The sequence below is a fragment of the Hippocampus comes genome, unplaced genomic scaffold (assembly GCF_001891065.2).
Source record: "Hippocampus comes isolate QL1 unplaced genomic scaffold, H_comes_QL1_v1.1 scaffold3, whole genome shotgun sequence".
Taxonomy (NCBI): domain Eukaryota; kingdom Metazoa; phylum Chordata; class Actinopteri; order Syngnathiformes; family Syngnathidae; genus Hippocampus; species Hippocampus comes.
This window is the reverse complement of record NW_017805133.1, coordinates 22,662-32,410: the sequence shown is the minus strand read 5'-3', so window position 1 is coordinate 32,410 and position 9,749 is coordinate 22,662. Positions and strand designations below refer to the sequence as shown.

Below are 9,749 nucleotides of genomic sequence, written 5' to 3'. Positions count from 1 at the left end.
CAAGACGTGAACTTGATTTGGCGGCTGACTTTTTTGCAAAGGCGTGAAGACAAACGAGACGTGAACGACTGCGTTAAGTGAATTATGAGGAAAGGCCATCAATCGCCATTGTTTTGTGTGCCTGTGACCCACGTCGCCTTCACCTGTTGTGCTACCCCCCCCACCCCCTCCCATTTTTCTCATAAATTCTGACTCTCTCCGTGCACTTGAACGCATCATGGGCTGCTAATGGAGCTTGGCTAAAGGAATGTCCACCGCTTGCTCGCTCGGGTTTGTTTTTGTGTTTGCCAGCAAGTAGTGCTGTCTTGTTTCGACGCACACACAAGCACACTCCTCCCCGGCAAAGCAACGTCAGTTCGATCTTGAGACGCACTGAACCCCCCCGATGGGGAGGCGGGGGTGCTATTATGACTATTCTCTGAATACACTTTTTTCTTAAAATCGCAACTACATTCCTGTAACGTTCGACATTCTTCTCATCACGGGCAACAAAATCTCGTCGTGTAAAATGAGTTCGCATCACGACTGCGTTCTCATTTGACCTTTTTTTCTTAATATTAAAACTTTGTGCGACTTTCTTCTTTCAAGTCGGCCATTTTTTTTTTCCAAAGCCCTGCTGCTGGTTTGTACAAAGGAACACACCCAACATTGCCGCTTTCAATTAGGATGTCTGGCTTTGACATGGAGCACGCGTTCAGGAGCCTTAGTGAAGGCAAACATTGTTAGTCGAATATTTTCTTAATCTCCCTTTCCCCCCCGCCCCCCTGTGTGCATGTGTGTGCGCTTTAATTTGTTTTAATGCACGTATGTGAACCCTCACCTCCACCCACCCCACCCGCATCCTGTTGTTTAGTTGCAGGAGGCAAAGCAGCTGGAACGGGAGCGGCACCGTCACCACACAGAACCAGACTCCCCTCAAATCCACACGCCGCCCAAAGCTCCCACACGGGAGGCCAACGGGCCGATCGCCACCCCGACCACGCCGAGCATCACCGCCCCATCCACCCCGTCGTCGCCGGGGCCGCAGGGCGATTGCGATGGCGATGGCGGCGGCGGCGGAAGCCCCTCTTCACCCGGAGAGCCCCGGCCCGCCTACGAGAGCCCCGATCCGGAAAACGGTTCCAACTTCTGCGTGGCGGAGAACGAACAGACGGAGGCCGACCAAGCCACAGCAGCGGCACAGAGCGAGCTGACACCCACGTCACTCACCAGTCCAGGTGACCACCTTTCAAAGCCTCACACACTTAAACTCACAGATGATGTTATATTAAATGTGCCGGTGTAAACTTCAAGTGGACAAAATAATACATCTCGCATGCACATTTTGTTGTTGACTAATGATTGACAAAACGATGTATGTTCAGATGCAACAGGCGAGGAGGACGACGAGGATGAAGCGGGTCCCAACTATGAAGAGAAAGCTCAAGAGATCGTGCAGAGCATCCTGCAGGAGGTGGTCAACACCGTGGCAGGAGGTGAGATTCACATTCGGAATCAAGCAAGTCAAAATATTGCGGGAATCACAGCAGTCATTTATTGGAAGAAACGAGGAGTTCTTTGTTAGGACTGGCGAAAATTTAATTTTCACTATTTATTTATTTTATTTGATGGAATGTGATCTCGCAGTGGTGCATCAAACGTACGATTTTTATTTTACCGAGATATAGACCTGTGTCACGCAAGTGGATCCAAACAAAAGTGCTCCGCACGCCCATCCGAGAAGGCAGCTAGCTAACACCGCGCGTGTGTGAGTGAGCATGTGAGAAGCTTTGCTAACATATGCGGTCAACTTTGTTATTAGCGGTTTCAAATGGATGCGCCACGCTTGAGCGTAAGTGGGACAAACAGGCAGTTATATTCAAGAAGAAAACGGTGGCCCAAGGCGCAATGCTGTCCTCACATAACCTTGCTTTTAAAAGAACCATAGCCTTGACAAAAAACAAAAAAAAAAGTGTCCTACTTGAACATATCCTCGCTCTCTTTCGCAGGTAACTGCTTGGACCCGGCCCACCTCTGCACGGACGCCAAAGAGCCGCCGGGGGAGCTGGCCGAGGCGGAGACGGAGCGAGGCGAAGCGGTCCTGCAGGCCACCCAGAACTCGCTGGAGGACGAGGGCACACTGGGGAGCGACAGCGAGCACGTTCACATCAACGGCATCCCCGGCACGCCCATCTCAGCCAGCTTCACGCCGTCGCTGCCTGATGACAGACTGTCCCTTTCGTCCACCGACACTCAGGTGACGCAAGCGGCCCCGCTGAGTGACCACTTCTTTGTCACAGTAAAAAAAAAAAAAAAAATTGCAAAAACAAAAAATTAAGACTTGCTTTTTGGAGCTTAGGAATTTGACACAGGGCATTAAAAAAATATCAGTGGAAAAATTGGCAAAAAAAAAAAAATTACAAAAATGTTAAAAGATAATTTAAAAAAAGACTTTTTTTTTGGAGCTTATGAAAATTAACAGAAAGCATTAAAAATATCGGGAAAAATTGCCAAAAATTAAAAAAAAAATGTTTGGGGGCAAAAAAAATAGATAATTAAAAATAAAACCAAACATTTGTGACTTTTCCTCCGTTAGGAATCAGGAGCGACGCCGGGTCATCCGCCGGGCGCCAAGTTCTCGCACATCCTCCAGAAAGACGCCTTCCTTGTCTTTCGCTCGCTCTGCAAGCTGTCCATGAAACCTCTGTCAGACGGACCGCCTGATCCCAAGTAAGTCGCCCTCGTCCGGTAGACGTGAGTCACGCGTTTAAAAATGGCTTTTTGTGCTCCGGCCACAGCAAAGCATGACTCACGAAATTATCCGGAGGAGACGTTGCATGAATCATTTCTTAATTTCAACACAACTAACTGCTGATTGGTTAATCCTGATAGCCCCCCCCCCCCACCCCAACCAGCGAAACATCATGCGTGAAGTGCTCAGAAAAATGAATTCCACCATTGAATTGCACACGGATTATAAATATTACAAAAAATATTACATAACACACACAGCTGATGACAAATAAACAATATGTGGAAAAATGATGATACCAAACAAATATGCAAGGAGAGTGGGCAGATATTTGACTAAAAAAAAATATCTGGAAGAAATGACCCAAAAAAATGTAACAAAAGTAAAACAAATCTCATGGAAAAATCCACATTTGGAGTCATATTGTGACATCATAATTGGGCTATTTTGCTAAGTGTGCCACCCGTGCGTTCAGGTCTCACGAGCTGCGGTCCAAAGTGCTGTCGCTGCAGCTGCTGCTGTCCATCCTGCAGAATGCCGGGCCCATCTTTAAGACCAACGAGATGTTCATCAATGCCATCAAGCAGTACCTGTGCGTGGCGCTCTCCAAGAACGGCGTGTCGTCCGTGCCCGAGGTCTTTGAGCTGTCGCTGTCCATCTTCCTCACGCTCCTGTCGCACTTTAAGACGCACCTCAAGATGCAAATCGAGGTGAGGAACGGCGCCGGCGAAGCCCAATGGAAGAGGTGATGTGACCACGATGATGATGATGATGATGCTTGCGTTGTTGTCCAGGTTTTCTTCAAGGAGATTTTCCTCTACATCCTGGAGACATCCACAAGCTCCTTCGACCATAAGTGGATGGTCATCCAAACCCTCACCAGAATATGTGCAGGTGTGCATCTCGAGACTTCTTTCGAGACACTCCCTGTTGTTTATTCTTGGACCAGTGACACTTTTTTTGGGGGGAAAAATTGTGGTGACATGACAACTTTTTTCTTGGTCATATTTTTATTTATTTTTTTTATCTTGCAATACTTGGAATTTTTGTAATATTTTGTCATGCAATGACATGTTTTAAAAATATAACATTTCCATTGTAATTATTTCTTTCTTCATCCTTGTTTTTTTTTTCTCGCCAACATTTTGCCCCCGTTGCAAAATATTATAGTGCAAACTGCAAGCACCTAAACAAACATGGCGTTGAAAAATAAGTGCCTTTAAAAAATTTTTTTTACATGTAGACATCACGGCACAAACGGCAGTGGTGCACTTGTGACGCTTCTTCTCTTTGTCCGTCAGATGCTCAGAGCGTGGTGGACATTTACGTCAACTACGACTGCGACTTGAACGCCGCCAACATCTTCGAGCGGCTCGTCAACGACCTCTCCAAAATAGCGCAGGGACGTGGCGGCCACGAGCTGGGCACGACACCCCCGCAGGTGATCATCACCGTTCACCCGGAAATATTTGGTGCGCAATTAGCGCTCAATTTTGACAGTCAAAATCTTGACGCCGTCCACAGGAGCTGACCTTAAGAAAGAAAGGCCTCGAATGCCTGGTGTCCATTTTGAAATGTATGGTGGAGTGGAGCAAGGACCAGTATGTCAACCCGAACTCCCAGACCAGCCTTGGTAAGTGTCAAGGCGTCAGTCAACATGTCACCCGAGTGTGCTTTTGACGGGGGGAAAAAAAAGTGTTTAGAACGAATCACCAGTGTAACAGTTTTACATTTGATAAACTTGCCAAACTATTTTCACACTCTTTATAGTATTTGTTGTTGTACTACTAGTATTAGTAGTGGTATTTAGTAGTGTGTGTGCATGCCATGCATGGATGTGTCTGCACGGGAGTCATCGCTCCTTCTAAATTTAAATCATCACCGTCATGTTTTCTCTCTCTTTGTTGTAGAATGAATGTGACAAACACTTTGAGAAAATCACAATGTGCTTGGAACGATCCGAGGGTCCATGTTTTAGGAGCTTACACATTTCCAAAGAAAATCCAATGCTGCCATTTTTTTCTTTAAAACTTTCCTGACTTCATGATCAAACCACAGTCGGCCAAGACTTTTCTTCACCCAGTCCCAGAAAAATAAAAGTACAGTCAACAGCGCTCGGAGTCAAAAATACAATGTGTAATTAAAAAAAAAAAAGAAGTTTTCTCAGATGGATTAGGCTCCTTTGTAATAAATAAATGAATGTTTGTCGTATTCTGCTGTCTGCAGCCAAGTCAGCATTCCAGATGACTCAATTTGCCTTACCTGGTTAAGTAAATAAATACAATGAACAAAACATTGAAAATGCGGCTTGTGTACATTGGTCTCAAGCCTCTGAATTTTTAATGGCAACGGAGCCTTGTGTGAATGTAATCCAAGACATTGTACAACAACATAGTGTGCATGCCAGGAAAAGGACTCTTTCTTGGCTTCTGCTTTTGTTGTTTGCCAACGGTGGAAGTCAAACAAAAGAACAAGTGTGTTCCATAAGCTCTGAAAGCATACAATGTAGAGCAGCCTCTGGCTAAGCAGCCCATTAGCGTGTGTAGCAGCAAAATATGTGATAGTGTCAGCTGACTAGGAGCCAGTTTTCATTCACCCCCCGTTTTGTAACTGAGTTTTATTTTCTCCCCCTTTGGGCATGACTGTAAAGCCAAAGCAGGTAACGGTAGCGTTAGCATAAGTGCTTGTTCGACTCTTAATGGGATGGCTTGAGTGGCATGTCTGTGCTTTTTGTAATTAGAGAAACATTTGGAGGGTGAGCAAAATGGCGGCTCGCATTTCCGTGACGACACCCGTCTTGAATGTTTTAAAGAGTTTCCGACCCGCGAACGCCGTGCTGGGTTACTCTTGTGTCTGCTCTCACAATAGTTACAAAATAATTGTCTTGAATTTCAATTTAGCTCGTGCGTGCCCCCTTGTCATGTCAACATGAGTTTCACTGTATTTTGGTAAGATTTTTATTGTCAGTGAATCTTCTTGTTTAGTCTCCCTGTATGCTAGTTTTAGTTAGCGCCCTCCAACAATAGCCCTAATTTTGCCTCGTTTGTAATCCAACGATGAGTTTGAGACCTCACTGGCCTTCGTACGCGACTCACTCCAGGCCAAGAGAAGCCATTGGAGCAGGAGAGCAGCGAGACGCGGGCCCCCGAGACCATCAACCGCTACGGCAGCATCAACTCGCTGGACTCCACCGCCTCGTCGGGCATCGGCAGCTACAGCACGCAGATGTCGGGCACGGACAACCCCGAGCAGTTTGAAGTCCTCAAGCAGCAGAAGGAGATCATCGAGCAGGGCATCGACCTGTCCGTTTCAGTCTCTGCTTTGACCATCCCCGCTTGCGTGCTGCCGCCGATCATTGTTTGTTTTGAAATATCCACCGTCCTGCAGGTTCAACAAGAAACCAAAGCGGGGCATCCAGTACCTTCAAGAGCAAGGAATGCTGGGTACAACCCCAGAGGACCTGGCTCAGTTCTTGCACCAAGAGGAGCGCCTTGATTCGGTGAGGCCCAACTGGACCAGCGAGTCCTGACTTTTCACAATCCCGCTCACGCGACCTCCCTCCCGCATTTGCCCGGCCGCGTGCGCTCCCTCAGACTCAAGTGGGGGAGTTTCTCGGCGAGAACGAGCGCTTCAATAAGGAGGTGATGTACGCCTACGTGGATCAAATGGACTTCCAGGGCAAAGACTTTGTGTCGGCGCTGAGGATGTTCCTCGAGGGCTTCCGGCTACCCGGCGAGGCCCAGAAGATCGACCGGCTGATGGAGAAGTTTGCCGCCAGATACCTCGAGTGCAATCAGGGGTGAGTCGGGGCAAAGTTGTGCTCTGCTCTCGATGACGGCGTCAAGCAGCTCAGTGTCGGAAAATACGTTTTGTTCGCAGGCAAACCCTCTTTGCCAGCGCAGACACCGCCTACGTGCTCGCCTACTCCATCATTATGTTGACAACGGATCTTCACAGCCCGCAAGTACGTTCACCATCTCGAGTAGATTTGGACCAGGAGTCGCAAAATCTTTTTTTTTCTTCTTGTTCCCGTCAAGGTGAAGAACAAAATGAGCAAGGAGCAATACATCAAGATGAATCGCGGCATCAACGACAGCAAGGACCTGCCCGAGGAGTACCTGTCAGCCATCTACGACGAGATTGCGGGCAAGAAGATCGCCATGAAGGAGACGAAGGAGCTTACCATGAAGTCCAGCAAACAGAGTGAGTGCGTTGACCAGTCGGAAAACTAGAAACGTGTACCTGCCCGCCGGACATCTTATGACTATTCTGTTTTTAGTGTGAATGTTATTAAAGCATTGAATTGGCTAATTCATGTGTTCAAATAAAGTGTGTATGAATATACATGTTCTGGGGCACTTGAACAAATGACTCGCCATTTCCTTTCCTACGCGATCTCGAGAACGTGACCGTATTCTCCTCCTCCAGGCGTGGCCAGCGAGAAGCAGCGCCGTCTGCTGTACAACGTGGAAATGGAGCAGATGGCCAAGACGGCCAAAGCTCTGATGGAGGCCGTCAGCCACGTGCAGGCGCCCTTCACCAGCGCCACCCACCTGGAGCACGTGCGGCCCATGTTCAAGGTAACGACGGCGGACGCCCCGCCGTCGGCTCCGCGCACGCCTGCGCTCACTTCCTGCTTGTTGTTTGCGCCTTTAGCTGGCGTGGACGCCCTTCCTGGCCGCCTTCAGCGTGGGCCTGCAGGACTGCGACGACACCGAGGTGGCATCGCTGTGTCTGGAAGGGATCCGCTGCGCTATCAGGATAGCGTGCATCTTCTCCATACAGGTTGAGTTGACAAAAGACGCGCCAAATGTAAAATGAAACGTAAAATAGTTTAGTTGACGACTCCCCAAATTTGACAGAGTGCTGAAAAAGAAATGGAAGTTTGTCACATTGTTTAGACCACAAGTGTCAAACTCAAGGCCCGGGGGCCATATCCGGCCCGCCGGGTCATTTTATGGGGCCCGCGAAAGCAAATCATGTCTGTCAACTTGCTCAAATCTGGACTGAAATGTGAAATTGTCGTGTAATAAATAACTGTCAGAGATTTTCTCGGACAAGGTTAAAGAAACGACTCGGCACACAGGAAAATTGTCTTCAATATCGACGGAAGCGGATCTCTGAGAGCGAACGACGGTTTAGTTGCTCCGTGATCACGCTCAAAGCCCCCCCTCCTCGAGTTCGAACATTTATTTGTGACATATGCAAAATACAAGAAAAACATTGCCCCCGATATTTGCATACCGTACCCCTGGTCCGGCCCCTCGGTCGTGATTGGTTACCTGGGTATGAGCTTTGAACCACCGGCACGTTGGCGCCTTTCGGTCTGTTCTACACTGTATCAACATATCGCGGACTTTGCGGATGACAAATGTCGCCTGGGCGCGACGGGTGTTCTCAAATCGTCTTTTGTTGTTCGACCGCTGTTCCCAAATTACTCGCTCCCCCTTTGTGACCGGATCTGATCTCCTCTGATTGCCCACCCGCTTTGATGTGTTGATTGTGGTGTGGGCTGCAACAGCCCCCAGCCCAAATGGCCGGCACCTTCTGAAAAGGAATTTGGGGGTGCTGATAACGCACCCAGACGCTTCGACGTGCCCAGATCAAATGAGACTTTAAACATGATACAATTTCGCCCATAAATTCCTCTAACAATAACGTTGGAATTTCGCAATAATTTTGTGACCCAGTTTACACTCACTTGAACAATAATTGAACAAACTATTAAAATTGACTGAACTGATTTCAAAGCCAGTAATCTATTCATTTGTTGTGTACAAATAATAATTTTGTGGTTTCAACGTCGTAATGGCCCTCCGAGGGAAGACGTAGCTCCAAATCGGCCCGCGACTAAAATGAGTATGACACCCCTGGTTTAGACGTTTGCAAGTACCTCGGAATTACCGAGAGGTCATCATAAAAAATAAACCAATACAAATTTTAAAATCATTTGATTTATAGTCCGACACAATATAACACAATACGCTTTACGCACTGCCAATAACTCATTCACTCCCTAAGACGTTTTTAAACGTCTTTTCAGACTTGGTCCAGAATTGGCTGGTACTGAATGAGTTCAAAAATAACAACATTTAAAAGCAGTTCGAAAGCTGAGTTGAACAGATTTCAAAGCAAAGTAAAGAAGCACAAAAATGAACCAGTGATAATAGAGCGCACAATGCAACAAAATATTTTTTTTTCCAAAACATGACGTCAGTACTTAGAAAGTCCTCAATCATATTTTGGGGGGCCGGATTTTAAAAGCATTGACATTTCTCCCCACAGCTGGAGAGGGACGCCTACGTGCAAGCACTGGCCAGGTTCACGCTGCTCACGGCCAGCTCGGGCATCGCCGAAATGAAGCAGAAGAACATCGACACCATCAAGACGCTCATCACCGTGGCGCACACCGACGGCAACTACCTCGGCAACTCCTGGCACGAGGTCGCCCTGTTTCGAATTTTTTTTTTGTATTACTGAAAAGGTCCAATAATACCGGCAGTTGTCATGAATTTTCTGATGATATTCCAAAACATAACATTGAGGTGACAATCAACGGTTTTGTTTTTTTCCCCCCCTCAATGCAATCTCAGATCATGAAGTGCATCAGTCAGCTGGAGCTGGCGCAGCTCATCGGCACGGGCGTGAAGGCACGCTACATCTCCGGGACGGTGCGCAGCAAGGAGGGCTTCATGGCCAGCACCAGAGAGTCCAACAACGATGAGTACCTGGGCCTGGGTAAGTCGGCGCCCGAGTCCGAACCCAAAAACAAAACACCGTCAAAATAAGCCGCTTGACCGATTTACCGCCGCCGCGCAGTTGGCGGCACGGTGGACCGTAAGCAGATCGCCAGCATCCAGGAGTCTATCGGGGAGACCAGCTCTCAGAGTGTGGTGGTGGCTGTGGACAGGTCAGAAAATTCAATATTGATAAATGTCATCAAGAAATGTGATTTACATTAAAACCAATTGATTGATTTTTTTTTTTTTTTTTTTTTTTTTTTTTTTGAGGTTTTCAA

General features: G+C 47.5%; 1 protein-coding gene across 2 annotated transcripts in view; it reads left to right on the top strand.

Moving 5' to 3' along the window:
• The window catches only part of arfgef1 (ADP-ribosylation factor guanine nucleotide-exchange factor 1 (brefeldin A-inhibited)), a 33,426-nt gene that overhangs the window by 16,551 nt on the left and 7,126 nt on the right, over positions 1–9,749 (top strand). Inside the window, exons 8-25 of one of the 2 annotated variants that reach the window (XM_019866284.1) lie at positions 979–1,217; positions 1,365–1,475; positions 1,989–2,236; positions 2,576–2,709; positions 3,207–3,441; positions 3,526–3,625; positions 4,033–4,172; positions 4,256–4,364; positions 5,832–6,033; positions 6,119–6,230; positions 6,325–6,530; positions 6,611–6,695; positions 6,769–6,934; positions 7,160–7,311; positions 7,388–7,516; positions 9,017–9,175; positions 9,325–9,469; positions 9,551–9,641. In XM_019866284.1, coding sequence (XP_019721843.1) covers positions 979–1,217; positions 1,365–1,475; positions 1,989–2,236; positions 2,576–2,709; positions 3,207–3,441; positions 3,526–3,625; positions 4,033–4,172; positions 4,256–4,364; positions 5,832–6,033; positions 6,119–6,230; positions 6,325–6,530; positions 6,611–6,695; positions 6,769–6,934; positions 7,160–7,311; positions 7,388–7,516; positions 9,017–9,175; positions 9,325–9,469; positions 9,551–9,641 — 2,763 coding nt within the window. Of the gene's footprint in view, positions 1–853; positions 1,218–1,364; positions 1,476–1,988; positions 2,237–2,575; positions 2,710–3,206; positions 3,442–3,525; positions 3,626–4,032; positions 4,173–4,255; positions 4,365–5,831; positions 6,034–6,118; positions 6,231–6,324; positions 6,531–6,610; positions 6,696–6,768; positions 6,935–7,159; positions 7,312–7,387; positions 7,517–9,016; positions 9,176–9,324; positions 9,470–9,550; positions 9,642–9,749 lie in introns of both variants that reach the window. The other variant, XM_019866285.1, reaches the window with a different exon arrangement.